This window comes from Peromyscus maniculatus, chromosome 3 (genome assembly GCF_049852395.1).
Source record: "Peromyscus maniculatus bairdii isolate BWxNUB_F1_BW_parent chromosome 3, HU_Pman_BW_mat_3.1, whole genome shotgun sequence".
In the NCBI taxonomy this organism is placed as follows: domain Eukaryota; kingdom Metazoa; phylum Chordata; class Mammalia; order Rodentia; family Cricetidae; genus Peromyscus; species Peromyscus maniculatus.
This window is the reverse complement of record NC_134854.1, coordinates 148,025,762-148,041,948: the sequence shown is the minus strand read 5'-3', so window position 1 is coordinate 148,041,948 and position 16,187 is coordinate 148,025,762. Positions and strand designations below refer to the sequence as shown.

Here is a 16,187-nt window from a genome sequence, read left to right as displayed (position 1 = left end):
GTCTTCATTCCAGCCCCACTCAGCTACTTACAATCCCTTGAGTGGTTGTTTCCCCCTCCTGCCTGGACTCATGCTGGTCTTCCTATCTGGACTATCCAGGCCCTTCTTCTATACTCAACTCAAACCAACTCCTTATTCAAGCTCATCTCAACCATCATGCATTCCAGGAAGTCCAGCTCGGGGACTGGATGCACTTGTACCTTCTGGGATTCACCATGCATGTTCTTGCTCAGCATTCTTTATCTTTTCCTTCACCTTAACTGTAAGCTTCTGGAGGAACAGGGGATTTTTGTTTTGTTTTGTTACCACTGTCTGGGCTACCTCCTAGGGACTAATAGACACTTGTTGAATCACCGACTAAATCAAGCACCAAGTGAGTCAATGAGCCAGTCACACCACAGGCAGCTACCCACCTCCCCACCAAAGGGGCAAACAGGAGCCCTCAGCACGACATCCCGAATGGACTCAGACTCTTGGACACTGCCTCAATGCAAGGATCCAAATGTCAGAAACTCTCCTCGTGGGACTCCCCAGGCCACCAACTAGACCCTCCACCCTCCTTCTAAAACCATTCCCAAAGATGCTCAAATCAAATGGAAGAAAGACTAGGACGTCATCTCTGCTCCCCCCTTTTTCCCCCTACCCCCCCCACCCTACCCGCACGACCAACTCACAACCAAGGAGGAGCCACACCCCCAGATATGCTCTCCTGGGTCCCTGGAACCCACGAAGTTAGGGAAGCCTCCTGGAAAGACATCAACTGGAAAACTCCATCCAGGCCCAGCCCTTCACCAGGCCTCTCCCCCGCTGAGATTGCTCATTGCTTGAAGTCTACAACTCACCACTTGTTTACGTTCCTAACCCCAAGTTCAAGGGCATCTGCAATTTAATTTGAGCCATCAGTAGAGGAGGCTGTTTTCTGCTGGAGTTGGGAGAGCATAAACAAACTTCTAGGCTGAATTCAGCTTGGCATTTCCTGCCTACTCTCATGCTGGTCCTGTAAATACCTCCAAGACTACCTCTGGCAGGTCCAGATGGTGGTAACTTGTCCCTAAGGCAGGGAACTATCACTCTGAGTGGATGGGAGAAGTGCCTGGGATGGCTTGGTAGGGGCGCAGTGGGAGCCGAGAGTTATTAGAAGAGGGGAGAGTGAGAAAGTTCAAGGAGGCTCAGAAGAGGCATGGAGGGAGGTAAGTCCTTCAGGCTCTGGAGGATGTGGGAAGAGCTAAGACTGCTCTGGCTGGTGGAGGAGGAATTTATTAGACCTCTGTCAGGAGCTGTGTTCCAACTGAATGGTCAGCTGGGTCTCAACCGTCACTCACTAAAAGCTGAAAGAAACTGAACAGTGGGGAGGTGTGACCTAAGAGTCACTGGCATAGAGTCCCTTCTGTCACTACCGTTCCTCTTGCCCGGAGCATCTTTGCCTACATGGAATTACCAGACCATCCTGCTCACGATGGGGACTCTGACAATACACAGCCAATACTAAGTGAAGAGAACAATGAGGGAGAATGGAGAGAGCTCCACACAGAGGACATCAGACTGGATGTCTTCCTTACTTCATGAGAAGCCCACCTTGCATGCCATCCATCCTCACAGCTCACTGGTACTTCTAAACTACACTGGGGATTCGCTTTCACATGTCACAGACAGCTGACCTCAAATCACATGCATCGCTGTCTACCTACAGATGCACACCATTGGCTATTGTCACTGGATACAGGGGTAAGAAGAGCCCTGGTTACTGTAAAGAGTCATCTCCCAAAGGAACAAGGCAGAGGGACCCTTCCTGTCAGTCCTCTTACTCTAATACACACACACACACATACACACACACACACACACACACACACACCACTCCTACCTGGGTACTCAAAGTCATTTGGAGCAGAAGTCCCCCAGCTGGGCCTCTGGGCCTTCCCAGAGAGTCAGCTGGTCTTCATACCAGGTCCCTGCCTGCCATACAGCTGCCACCCACCCTCGAGGCCAGCAGCCCTAAGATGCCATGCAGACTTTTCCATTTGTCCAGAGCTTCTTAAGTGCCTCTGATATACACCATGTGTCCGCACAGAAAAACACACACTCACCAACTCTACATAACACTCCAGATGTGAATAGAACTGCAAAGACTGAAGAAAACAGAAATGGGGGTGTCTGGGAGTGGCAGTAGGTTGAGGAATAGACACCCAGGGACCTGTGTTGGGGAGATCTTACAGATAAGGGTGAGCCTAATGGATAAACTCCAGTCTCCTAGGTCCCAATCCCTAGATTTAACTTGGCTCCATGTGAGACCAGGGGCCTTGTCACCTCCTTGGCTCCAGAATTAAGACTATCTTTGCAGGACCATCAGAAATTAGCTCTGGAAAATTTACTATAAATCACCTCTTCTGCCCTCGTTTTTTAGCTGATGAAGGTAGAATCTAATTTAGCTTGTCTGAAAAATTGCTCCCCATCAACTCCACGCTATATTAAATCTAAATAGATTCCAGTGGCATTGGTGAAAGAGTCCTTATTTGGAGGTAGCCTCAGACATAACATGACACCCTCATCCCTTTGCTGTCTCAGGAGGGCTAAAGCTGCTTTGAAACAGAGTCTCACTATGTAGCCCAGGATAGCCTCAAAAAATCATAATCCTTGGGCCTCTATCTTCAAAATGCAATAGGATTGCAGACATATACCACCATACGTGGTAACACCTCAGCTGTCAGATTTTTAATTCTTTGACAAGGAGGGGTTGGGTCTGGATGGCTTATGGTAATGCTCCCAGGCCCAGTGTTTTGAGTTCCCATATCTTTGGCAGCATCACCTTAAGTAGTCTGAACTGTTTCATTTTACTCCAGAGCCCCTGCATAGCCACAGCTGAATGTCACCACACGCTCTGGCATCCAGCCTCCCATCAGCTGCATAAAGCCTCTTTGTGGTGTTATTTATGCATTTCATCAGCACATAAGTCCTCCTTGAAGACAGAACAAAGCAGATAGATGGAGCAGCCTGGTGTCATATTGCCTGTGATTTAGGGTAAGTGTCTTGTCTACCATGAGCTACTATTATCTTCATCTTCAAAATGGGACAAGGTCCTAAGGTCACAGAGTTGTCATGAAGATTCAGTTGGAGTGTGCAAACAAGGGTGTAGTGAATCTGACTCCAAGGGCTTAGGGTACAGGATATGTTGGTGATGGTTGACAGACACTACCACTTACACAAGCACCAGTGATAAACAGTGCTGGAATACAACCCAGGGGACAGTGGGTTCCCAGGAATGTAGAGAAAAGAGTGGCTGGCCTCAGCTGCGGCATCAGGCTGCTCACAAATCCTCTCTGAAGGAGAGAGGACATTTAGGAGAAGGCTTCCCTCCCCTCAGACCTCCCACCCCACCACTATATCCTGTTGGCTATGAAAACCATCACCCCAGTTCCTTTCTAGGGCCCCCCTCCAAAAATATCCCAGATCTCTTAAAGTAAGAACCAAGTTGGCAGTGTCTTGTATGACCCACAGATGTGAATTTACATAATCCAAACCCATCAAAGATGGACCTGTTTCCTTCAAGCCCCAAATTCTCAGCAAGCCCATAAGATCCTCAACTACCCGGCCCCTGTTTTCCTATCCAGTCTGCCCTCTCATGGCCTCTCTGTAGGGCTCATCAGCTTCCAGGTTTCCTCCACCTTGTACATGGTGATGACACCAGATTTAGAAGTTCAGATCCCATCTCTACTACTTCCAGGCTATACTGGTGTAGAGCTAGCTAATCCCATGCACTTCAACGGCCTCTTCTGCAAAGGAAAGCTAATGGCATCCTTCCCAGAGAAGAGCAAAGGTTTAGGACAGTGCCTGCTGTACCATAAGTCTCATCTAATAGAGTTCTCCCTGTTTTCCTCATCTTTACCCAGCTCTTCTATGTCTCTATCACATCTTAGTTTAAATATCTCCTCCTCAGGAAGGCCACTTCCCACTAGATTCAACTGCTTTGTATCTGTGTGGCCACTAGAAGTTCCTTTCTTCCTGTGAAGTGGCCCACACCACTCACCTTGAACAGTGTGCTGTCTGTTCTCAGCGAGGTCAGAGGCCCCCTGAGCTCATCCAGGACAGCCTTTCCTAGACAGTCCGGGTTTGCACTCATTTTCTCAGAGTGGTGAACGGGATCAGTGTTCGGTTACTATCAACTCCACTGAGAGCCATGCTTAGCCATGTGATCTGCCTTAGCCAATGAGAAATTAGTGATATGGTGATCACTGCATTTCTCCCTGGCTCTCCCCATACCTTTGTGGTTCTCTATAAGAAGAACATGCCCAAGTAGTTGCTGGTCTCAGCAGAATGTGAAGATCTGTCAAGAACTACACAGTCTGAAGCCTAGAATGAAGGCTCACTGACTCTCACTCTGAACACAGACTCATGAGCAAATAATAAATCAATGCCTATTGTGATTTTGCTCACTCCGGGAGGTTTCATTAGGCAGCTTTTAATGTGACAGTTGCTGCCTGGACCACTCAGTGTCTGTGGAGAGAATTTACCTTCACACACACTTACCCCAGATTAGAAGACGATTGCTCTAATCACTTGAGGCAGGTACATACTTGTCTTGTCTGTCACTTAAGCCTCAGCCCATAACACACTGCCTGACCCAGACAGCACTCAGGAAAGACACCGGATTGAACTGAACTGAACTGTACGGTCTCTCAGAGCTCTTTCCCACAATACCGAGTCTTCATACCAGCTGGGCAGTGAGCAGTCTGAGTGCGGGGTCTGGCCTTCTCTTCTGTCACCTTGGTTCCATAGAGGTGCTCCTGGTGTTTCTATCCGGCTGCTGGATCACCAGAGGACTCGACTTAATCACTTAAGAAGCCAAACCCTCAGAGACAGGCTGCTTCATCCAAACAGGACACGGCCCTCAGGACTGGACAAAAGTGGGAAGTAAGAGTAGTGGGTGGGGTATCTATTGCACTGAGGGCGGAGCAAGTGTGGAAAGGTCAGATCCACAGCATGAGAATGCTGCCTGAGGTAGGAGGTGGAGTGTTCAACGTCTCAACAAGGCAAAGAAACATCCTTTGTCTGTGGCTGACTTGTGTCTCTCCGTGGGCAGCTTGCCTTCCTGGCCCAGAGTTGAAGGCTGCACAGACTATCAACCCAAGAGATAGCCACCATTTTGTTAGAAGGGCTAAGGGCTAGAATTCGTGCTGTTTGAACTACCATTCTTAACTTAAATGCTAAGTAAATAGTGCAAAAAACTCAGCCCCCTCTGTCCCCTTCCTCTCTCTGGGACTACTTCCGGCTGAATACAGATCCAGTGAATGAACCAGTGAAGGCAACAGCTCAGAGCCCGAGGGTTTCCTGAAGCCCTTCTCCAGGCTGAGTGACTAAGGCGTGAGTCCCATATCCCTTTCTGATCTGCACCAACGATGTGCCTGCGGCAGACAGCAATCCCTGGCAGCCACTCAACTGTCGACGGTTTTGAATACCTTTAGATAATCTCAAGAACTTACTAGGGGACAACTGTCTCCTAGGCAAGAAACATGAAGATTTTTTTCTTATATTCTATTGACTTTTGGGGGTCTGTGACTTCCAAACTCACAAAATGCTGTGGTTTCCCATCTCTAAAATGGAGGCAAGTGTCTGTACAGAAAGCCTGGGTGTGCCGGGCTAATTAAATTTAGCTATCTTGTGGTGGTTGTAACTTGTGTTCTGCCTGTGTTATTCAATGTGTTAAGATGGTTTCTGTTGATGTTGGTTACATACCCATGTGGTGTGGGTGGAGAACTTGACTCCGGGGAATATCATTAGCAGAAGTGGGGAGCTCAGGGGTTCCAGAGACACGTGGCACAACAGCGGCTCCCGGGATCAAACAGTTGGGCCGTGTCCATGGTAACGCATCTTGATGCCAGTCCCTCATTTCTCCCAGGGCAAGATCAGTCCCTCAGATCTACCTGAGATCCCTCCCTGACTCCCACAGACAGAATTGCAGTTGCCTTCACATGGCCCAGGGGTCTTAGAGGACAGTGATGCAACTCTTAGGGAGAGAAATGCCTGTGTGCCTAGGAAGGCCGGCCCAAGATTCCCCAGGAGAGGACGGAAGTGAAGGAAGGAACCTCCACTGACCTTCTCCCCTTACCTGGAAGCTAGGAGGAGAGTGAACCCTGAAACCTGCCAGCAACCCTCTGCTCTGCCACCTCCCCAGATTCCAGAGACGCTAACTGAAAGCATCTCTCTGCTATCTGTTGCCATGGTCCCTGGTCCCTCTGGGATCTAGCCCTCTTTTTCCATGCTGTCTTCAATCTCTCCTCCAGTCACTTCGCTCGGCCCCCATGATTTCACCTGGCCTTTCTGTCTGGGCCGACTGTTGAGTCTTGTTTTCAATAGGCAAGCCAATGTTAGCCCCAAATTGCAAAACTTCCCAGTGATGGTTTTTCTCCTGTCAGACTTACACATAATATCTACAACTCACCTATATGACTTCTCTGATCAGCTTTCGGAAGGCCAGTGTCTAAGCCCTTCAAAACCTCCCACCACCTTGCCCCAGCCCTGCAGTGTACCTGATACATATTTGGTGGGATTTATAGTTCTGTGACCTGTTTCAGAAGTTCTCTTAAGACCTTGTATCTCATTATCAAAATTCAAGATCTCCATCTCCCCTCCTCTTGGAGGCTTCAACACTCAGTCTGAAGTTCTATATCCAGCAGACCCTTGATGCAGACACTGACTCTTGCCTTGTTAACAGGCTCTGGACTGTTTTAAGATGCATCTTTAATGGATTGTGCTTCTTGTGACCCTCCCCCTGCCCAAAGCAAGCGAAAAGGGTAAGGCACAGTACTTCACAGTCAAGGTACCCTATTATATCACACACTCTGAGGCCTCTGGAACTGTAGTAGCATCAAGTTACTTTGACTGAACAGCAAAGTCATTTCCACCAAGTAGGGACCCTCCCCCATTCCCACACATTGCAGGAGCCTGGCTCCATAAGGGACCATGGAAGCGTCTTAAGATTGTACACAGTGCTAACTGGCTGGGGGCTCTGACTACTGCAGCTGCAACCAAGACAACACAGCAGATGAGAGACTAGAGGAGAAGCCACTCTCTTGGCCAAGGCGGGAATTGACAGCTGATAACCTGACCACACGGAGGCCGTCGGAATAAAGGACGGTAAAACATAGAAATGAACGATGAACAACCAACAGCGTGGGCCCTGAGGGGGCTGCATTATCCTTGCTGAGCTCAAAGGGGAATGTGTGCAAAGACAACCCCTCTTGAAGCAGAGCTGGGCAGTAGTCAACACACTGTGTTTGTAAGTGGAACACACCATGGTTTTCCTGAGGAGACTGACAATTGAAGGGATTGACACAAGGTCGCTGGGGACCCAGCTAGCTTAACGTCAGCTGGGTGACGCTCTGAAGCACTTCCCACCACACAGCACAAGGAAAGAACAAGTCACACAGATTTGGATCGGATTCCAAACCAGCTTTCTCTGTGGCTTTGGGAAGCCCTTACCTCACCAAGGTCATTACACTCATTACAAAATGGAGGCGGTAATGCCCACTGGACAAGGCCACTGTGGGGCACAGAGGTCACACATGTTAAGTGCATGTAAAGAGCCATGTGAAAGTCTACTACTTCAGGGAGTATAGTAATCCCTGCTCGGGGACAGATAAGTGATAGGTCCATTCAAACAGGTCTGGCGCTATCACTACTGTATTTGGACACTGTCTCGTCTAAATTCCTCGCAGTCATACCGTGGGAGACAGGACAGGTGCTGTGAGGAAATCGCAGCTGGAGAGAGGATGGGTTGCCCAAATATTACACAAGTTGAAGAAAAGCTTGAGTCAAAGTGGTGTTTTCATTCTTTACCCTCTGCTTCCAGACTGAAGGAAATCCAGGGGTGGGAACTCGAGGGCCTGCTGAGAGGTACAGGTCACTCTATCCATCTCCTAATTCTACAAACAGCAGCCTCACTCCTTCCCCTTACTCCTCCTAGAGTAGGGAGTTGTTAAGTCTGTATCCTGGAGATGCTTCTCCAAGTCTCTGGTCTTAGTACTTCCTCTTCCATGTAACACTTGCAGCCTGGCAGTTCTCCTTGGGTGTACTGGCCTAAGTAGGACGTGTAGTGGGTAGCCATTCCAGCTTTGATCTGGAAGTTCCAACCCCCATTGAGGCTTCGGTAACTGTCACACCTACAAGGTGGGGCTGAGACAGGACCCCTGAAGACCCGAGATCCGGACGGGCCAGCTCTCTTGGTTCCTGGTTCCTGAACCCTGGACGCTGGAGGTAGACCGAGCAGAGTTCTCTAGAGAACACCGCCAGACTGTGCTACACCTTTCCCAGACCCTGTAACCAATCCCTTCACTTGTGAGTTACCCCACAAAATAAACCTCCCTTTTAACTACGTGGAGTGGCCTTAATAATTTCACCAATGTGGACGTGTGACATATAGTAAGTCACCCAGTCAAGTGACCATAACTTAGTCTCTAAATTGTTTTCTGAGAATGTCAGGCATCACTGGTGCTTCAAAACAAAGAATTCCAGTTGCCTCCAGCAGTCTTTGCTCACAACCCTGAGCCCATCACCACGGAGGACTATTTGACTATTCCAGGAGTCAGTTCTCCTGCCAGATAGTTTCCATATACTGTCTTCATACAGCCTCTCAGCTACTTTTTCTAAGTTTTCCCCAGCCCTCTGCCCCTTATATCTCCCAGAAAAGCCCAGAAGCTATCTACAAGCCTGGGGATTTCCCCTTGAACTTGGGTTCCTTGGGAGTAGGGGCCATACTTAGTCTCCATAGCCACTCACAATGTCTGACTTCACAGCATGTATGTTGGCTTTGCCACTCCAGGGGACCATGGGTAAGGCTCTATCTCTGGTTAAATTTAGCCAGCACCCTGACCTGCCAGACAGACCAGAATGCATGGCCGGGACCCTTCTTGTCCTTCTTAGCTGTGTTACTGCAGCCACCAGCTGCTCGCTTTCTTCTGCCTCCTCCTCTCTCATGCCCTCCGTGGTGAGTCTCTGTATAATTTTCTCCAGAATTATCAAGCACAATGTCCTCGTAGGTGCAAGGTGTTTTCTAGTTAAACATGGCCTCCTCGTGCTCAGACCCAGGCAAGGGCTATGGTGCTTGCTGCCATCTTTCCTTAGTCTCCTCTTCTGGAATCAGCTTTCCCTTCCTCCCAACCCTGTGCTTCCTGCTGACTCACAGGGCTGAGAAAGGGACAAGAGACAGGTAGACACAGAATCCTAAGAGATGAGGTCTGTAAGTCAATTGTGTGAGCTACCCATCCTCAGTTGAGAGAGATAATGGACCCAGCTTCCTATCAGTGCTGTGGAATGTCATTCTGTATGCTGTGAATAGGTGTTGCTCTGGTTGGTTGATAAATAAAACACTGATCAGCCAGTAGCCAGGCAGGACGTATAGGTGGGGCAAGCAGACAAGGAGAATTCTGGGAGGAGAAAGGGCTGAGTCAGGAGTCACCAGCCAGACACAGAGAAAGCAAGATGACAAGGTAGAACTGAGAAAAGGTACCAAGCCATGTGGCTAAACATAGATAAGAATTATGGGTTAATTTAAGTATAAGAGCTAGTCAGCAATAAGCCTGAGCTAATGGCTGAGCAGTTACAATTAATATAAGCTTCTGAGTGATTAATTTATAAGCAGGCCATGGGACTATGGGGGCCTGGTGGGAGTGGAGAAATAATCCGACTACATTTTTCCCAGAACCCCACAGGGACATTTCTATGCCTTTATCTAGTCCTAGGCCTGCTGTTTGGGTTTGGATATTTAAATGTTGTGATAACTTAGAATACTGTTGACATGAGACACAATTGCTCCTGGAAGCACTGATCTGATCCTGAGAGAATGTTTGGGCTTCTGACACATTTCTGTTTGGAAGTTTGTCTTCTTTTGGCACAAAATGGACTACAGGGCAAAGAACTGCCCTTGTCTCGACTGCTGACAGTACAAATACAATACTGTCCCTTCTGAGTAAGTGGGACACAAGGAAAAGCAACTACTGAACTCTGCCAAGACAGGGTAAGATAGTCTTTCAAAATACCTACTTCTGAAAATGACCTGTCAGATACTCTAGGCCTGTAGCCAATTTGAATGCACCAACGATGCTGAGAAACTTCAGGTGACTATCCAGGCTGCCAACTGTCTCTGTCTACTCTCACAAGACTCCCGAAAGTTGCTTGTATCCTTCTCCCATTTCTCAAGTGTTATATTCTTTCTCAGGTCTTTGATGGGATTGAAGACTAACAGTTATAATTACAATCTTCTTGTGCCTTAGCTAGAACATATTAAGTATTAGATTCAGGTTCTTCAGGATAGGACACCTTTTGGAATGATCTCTGTGTGCCATTTACCTATGCTCCAGACTTCGCTGGATTTTAGTATGTGTTTCTTGTTTGATGTTATTCTTGTTGGTTATAGCTCCATTTTTGTTAATGTTATTACCCTTTGTTTTTCCTGGACAATACTTGATAATCATTCTTATTGCATATAGTTTGCATTAAGATTAGAACCTTCTTATTTAGACAAAAAGGGGAAATGTAGTGGTATTTGCTCCACCCGTGGCCTTGGGCTACAAGGCCCAAATGATGCGGTGCTTCCTGCCCTTGTATGTGACCTCTGATAAGGAGCTGGAGAAGGAGAAGGGTCCTGCCTGTGAGGTGGATTCACTCCCGGTCAGATCAGAGGACAACTTCCACTGTCTACTCCGTCCTGTAATCATGAGTGTATTTCCTCAATTTATATCTTAATAAATTCTGTTACCCATTTAATTAGATTCATGTGGATTGATCTTAATATGTCAGTGTGATTTTCAGCCATAATTTCAAGCTAAACAATGTATTCACATATGGAACAGTGCAGGCTTACAGTAAAGATACACCCTTCAACACCAGTCCTTCAGAAACCAACAACTCTGATCCAGTGCCCACCTCTTCCAGGAAGTCTTCCTCTGCTTTGCTAGGAGCACTTACCCTCCCCATGCTGCCCATACTATTAAGTATGTTTGCTATTATGGTGTTGATATGCCTCACTTCATCCTGTCTTGCACATCTGTCTCCCTATGTAATGGCCAGATCCTGAAAGCCATGGGCTGTGCTTTAATCATTACACCTTCCCGTAAGGCTGAGCAAAGATACTTGCTCATTCTAAGCATCAGTAAATGTGTATTGCATTAAGATGCATGACCTTTCTAAAACCCAGGTAAGAGTCAAAGAGAAGGCAGCAGGGCTCAGGAAATAATTAATCGTGAGCTGATCAACATTTTGCTCTGTATTTTCTCCTTCAAAGCAGCTGTGGCCTTCCCCAATGTGGCCTGCCCTGCCAGGAAAAAGGATGTGGCCAGTCCTGCCTCCCTCTTGGAGGGGAATTTATTATTATTATTATTATTATTATTATTATTATTATTATTATTATTTGTGTGTGTGCATGGTGGAGATTGGGAGGTGCCCCAGTATACATGTGGAGGTCAGAGAACAACTTTTGTGAAGTTGGTTATCTCTTTCTACCTGTATGTGAGTTCCAGGGACTGAACTTGGGTTGCCAGACTTGCAGGGCAGACCCCTTTATCTATTGATCCATCCTGCCAGCCCCTCTGGGAGGAAGTTGAACGGGTTACATTTCAGAGGGGAAAACTGAGGCATAGATATGAAGGAGGACAGATCAGATTGCACAGTCTGCTATGGAAAGTCCCTTAGAAAATAAGACAAGGACAATGACTGAGCCCAGAAGTAGAAGGTGGGAAAGCCGATTCCTATGAGGCAGGCTTCTGCCAGGTCACAGTGCAGAGATAGAGCTAGGGATGGCAAATTGTAAGCTATGTAGTAAAATGGGGAACATGGCCACCCACAGTCTTTGGATATTGTTCCCCCATAGATAGTATGTTGAGATCACTGTGGAAACAATTCCATATCTCGATGCTTCATTCCTGACTCTGATTTTAGCTGCAGGAAGCCTCACCCATGAGGACATTGTTCCTGGAAGTAGAAAGAGAAAGTACTGTCTCCTCTCTCCAGACTTCAGTAAGGGTCTGGCTGTTGAGCATAGTGAATGCTCTCTTTTCATCAGCCCCTCCATGAGCACCTCCCCCAGAGTCAACAGGTTACAATCTCTGAGCTTAGCACTTCTAGAACCTTCTCTTCCTCATGTTGCCAAAGCTAGGCAATGGCAGACACACACACACACACACACACACACACACACACACACACACACACACACATTCACATTGTATGTATACATGTGCATATATACCTATGAGACATTAATTTCTGTGGTGGTATTCTAATTGTACTGAAATGTGATTTTGATTGTATGTTAATAAATAAAGTTGCCCGGGGGTCAGAGCTATTAGAGTCATAGACAGAGTGTGGCGGTGGTGGCACATGCCTTTAATCCCATAGATCTCTGTGTGTTCAGAGATACAGCCAGCACTGGAGACATATGCCTTTAAGACCTAGGGGGCTGTACATTCAGACAGTGACGAGGCAGTCACGTGTTTGGGTTTACAACCAATGAGAAGGCAGAATGACTGGAAAATCGACTTACACACAGGAAATAGCTCTCTTTCGGGAAGCTGGGACAGCAGGAGGAAGGGTGAGATTTTAGCTGAGCTCTGACCTCTCGGCTTTCTCTTTTACATTGTTTCTGTGTTTCTTATTTAATAAGACGGTTGGTTACATCTACAAATTTCAGTCAAGTACAGTTAAGAGCAGAATCTAATTCAGTGGATATTTAAAGGCTAATGCTTTGCCTGAGACATATCAAAGTCATCACAGCTTGACCCAGAGCAGTAAAGGCAGAAGCCTACTCCTCCGTGAAGTTCCTCTTATCCCCTAAGGGGGCCCAGGAGCCATTTGTTCCATCTCAGACATCACCCCTCTATAATATTCTTGGTCATGAACTGTTTCTGCTAAGGCCACTGGCTGCTAGTAATAAAATTTCCAGAGAGATCTTCTGAGTTGGGTTGCACCCATACACCTGAGTCCCTGCCAGATCCCTGCCTAGGAAATATTCCAGAAAATTTTTACAGGTGTGCACATTCATGCAAGGCCTTCAGGCCCCAAGGATTCCAGGACAAACGTAGGCTCCAGCAGGGAGATCCCTGCTGGGCTGGAGAGACCATCCATGGTCTCATAGTGCAGCCTGCTGGGCCCCAGTGATGTGCAGTGCTGTAGAGTGAAGGGTATCTGTGTAAGAATGGGCATGCATGCTACCTCCCCTCTATGATATCCAGTTTCCTTTAAGGGACCCCAAGCCTCCAGATTAGACTGCAAGGCCTTTAATGGTAAAAGACAACAAGTTCCCAGTCTTTCAACAGGTAGCACAAGTGTTCATACAAGTGTTCTAGAATGTACCAAGCCAGTGTATAAATTTTCATCCATCTTTCAAGCCAGGCTCCATGAGTGTACCTTCTTCATGAGACAAGAAAAGGCAACACCACACATTAGTAAACAGCAACCACACAAAACTACCCCATCATGGAACCCATGATGGCTCAGAGTGGGGAGCCACCAGCTTAGTCTCTATGTGCCAAGTGGGTCTTGATGGATAGTAGCCGAAGAGATGAAAGATAAGAAGCAGGATAGAGAAATCATGCTAAACAGTTACCTTTAAGATTAGCAAATGGGAAGCCGGGTGTGGTGGTGCACACCTTTAATCCCAGCACTCAGGAGGCAGAGGCAGGTAGATCTCTGAGTTCCAGACCAGCATGGTCTACAGAGTGAGTTCCAGGACAGCCAGGCCTACACAGAGAAACCCTGTCTTGAAAAACTGAAAAAGAAGAAGGAGAGGAGAAAAACAGCAGAGTGGCAGGGATAGCGAAGTGCTGGGGCTTCGTGGTAGCAAAGGAGCAGCAGAGGCCTTTGAGAGTCGGATAAATGAAGACTCCTTTGAGAAGAGGGTGTGGCGGGGAGGGGTCATTGTGGAGTTCAGAGGGAAAGGGCTGCCTCCCACGTGTTTCACCTTAGTTTTCTCTGTACGAGCTCTCTGAGTATCTATCTGCTTGTGGCTCCTAGAGAGCCTGCCCCTTCCCTCTCCCGACACCTTCCTTCCCTGATGCCAATCAACCCTTCACTTTCTAGCATTGCCCTGAGATGCGAAGTCCTCAGGCCACAGGCTAGCCAGCTGCCTGCCCGCTCCCCCCAACACACTACAGAGTGTTTATCTGACCTTCTCAGCACCTCCAGGCTCAGCCTTCCTCCCGTTCCCACCAAGGCTGTCCGTCCTGAGGACAGTCTCCAACTCTGCTTCAGTTCCCAGTGCCCAGTCTAGACAGAGCTGAGCTCTCCAAAGCTGGCGGCCCAGGAACAGGACTCTGCCCCAAGGGTGATTCTTGCCCCGCAGATGAGGCTGTTGTGGTAGCCAAACCTCGGTACATATTGGAGTCATTTCCCATTTAACTGGCAGGCAAATCACCTGAAGCCTCTGGGGGACAGACAGGGCTTTCTGGAAGGGAGAATTTTTGTTTTTCACTCATACTTTTAAAAACAAATGGGTAGTCAGACAAAACAGGCGACAGAGGTGGGTGGCCACTTGAGATGCCAAGAGAACGAGATCAAAGCCCACTCTGAATGGAAGAAGCAGACTTGGTGTGGCCCCGGGAACAGTCTAGGTGGCCCATGCTATGAAAAGGCAGCCGGGAAACAGAGCTGCTGGGTGTTGAGTCTCGGTCACAGTCACCCCCACCCCTGCTCCCAGGCCCAGGCATTTCAGTTAATGACTCATCTGGAAGGAACACCTGCTTCTCCCACTTCCTTGGGAGGGCTCACACAACAGTGCCGGGAGGTGAACCTGCCCAGATTCTGGCCCCATGCTGCTTTCTTTCTCCTCAGGCTGGAATTCCTCCCATGGGCTCAATCCTTTTGGCAGCTGCCCCTTCCCCAAACCAGGGCAGTGGACCAGGAACACTCTCTGTGTCTGCAAACTTGATAAGTAGATCATCAAAACCACCACCAGGGCCCATGTGATAGGGAAGCCATTATGTCAGTCTGTAAGCTGAAGCCTTCCATCTTTTCTAAATGATTGCCTTCTACCAAGTTAGCTAATAGATCCCTCAGTTCAGCCTCTCAGAATCTTGAAAGCCAAGGAGCAGGGGGAGTCTCAAAGAAATAGTAGCTTTGGTCCTCCAATGCTGCCTCCTGACATTCTATCCTGGAAGAAGGCTGACGGTGAGCAAGTTTCTAGACTCTAGAAACCTAGAATCTGGAGTCTTTAAGTGTTTTAGGCTAGCCAGACTCACTGCATTCTAGTAAGTTCTTTAAAGGGTCCTTCACTGATGTTTTATAGAAGCTTGGGAAATTTCCAAGGTGTCAAATGAAGAGACGGATTCCCGGACCCAGGCTTCCTATAGTTAGAAAAGCTGTGGCTAGTCCTCAGTCTCTTCCAAGCCCATCAATTGACCCCTTGTGTGATTTGTCAGCTCTTTCCTCCCCCTGCACAGCATTGTGGCCACTTGGGTACCACCCGAGGTTCTATTCCATCCCAGGCCTTCCCTTGGAAAAGAACAAGAGAGACCAAGCTCTGTTCTTCCCAAAGAGCTGGCGGAGAAATTGAAAGTGTGATGCTCACCTAATGACGGGAGTCTTAGAACATCAACCTGTACCATCTTCTTTCCCTTCCATCCTCCAGCATATCGCAGCACTACTCCCCCAACCATTAGCACCAGAGCAAAGACTCACAACCTGGAAGAGCAGGTCCCCCTACTTAAACAGCAGACTGCCAGGGGCCAAGACGGTGGACGGTGTATTTGTTAGGATTTGCATTTTAAGCAATCCCAAAAAGTTCCCTCCCACACTCACCTGATGAGGTCAATGGGTTGAAATTTATAAAATACTCCATAGCGTGCCCATTCCTGATACAGCAGCTAAGCAAGAAAAAAAAAGGAAGACAGATTAGCTGTGAAATGGGCAACTGTTCATCTCGTTTTGTTCAATATAAAGTCAAAATGTTATCTCCTAAGGCCCAGCTTCTAGAAGTCTCATGAATTGTCCACATAGGTATATCCAAAGGCAGAAAACTACAGAAACTGTCTTCCCCTCCCCCAAATAATAGAAATCACCTACACACATCTAGAAAAACTCAGGTACCTAATAAGCATCACCCTTATCCCAGCTTGCCTGGCCCAGCATGAGTCCTAACACTCATTGTTCACCCACTTAACAAGTATTCACTGAATGTGGTCTATATTTCAGGCACTGTCCAG

General features: G+C 47.8%; 1 protein-coding gene across 2 annotated transcripts in view; it reads right to left on the bottom strand.

Moving 5' to 3' along the window:
• The window catches only part of Ano2 (anoctamin 2), a 343,664-nt gene that overhangs the window by 198,999 nt on the left and 128,478 nt on the right, over positions 1-16,187 (bottom strand). For both annotated transcript variants that reach the window (XM_016006375.2, XM_016006378.3), the window contains one exon: positions 15,784-15,848. In XM_016006375.2, coding sequence (XP_015861861.1) covers positions 15,784-15,848 — 65 coding nt within the window. The remainder of the gene's footprint in view (positions 1-15,783; positions 15,849-16,187) is intronic.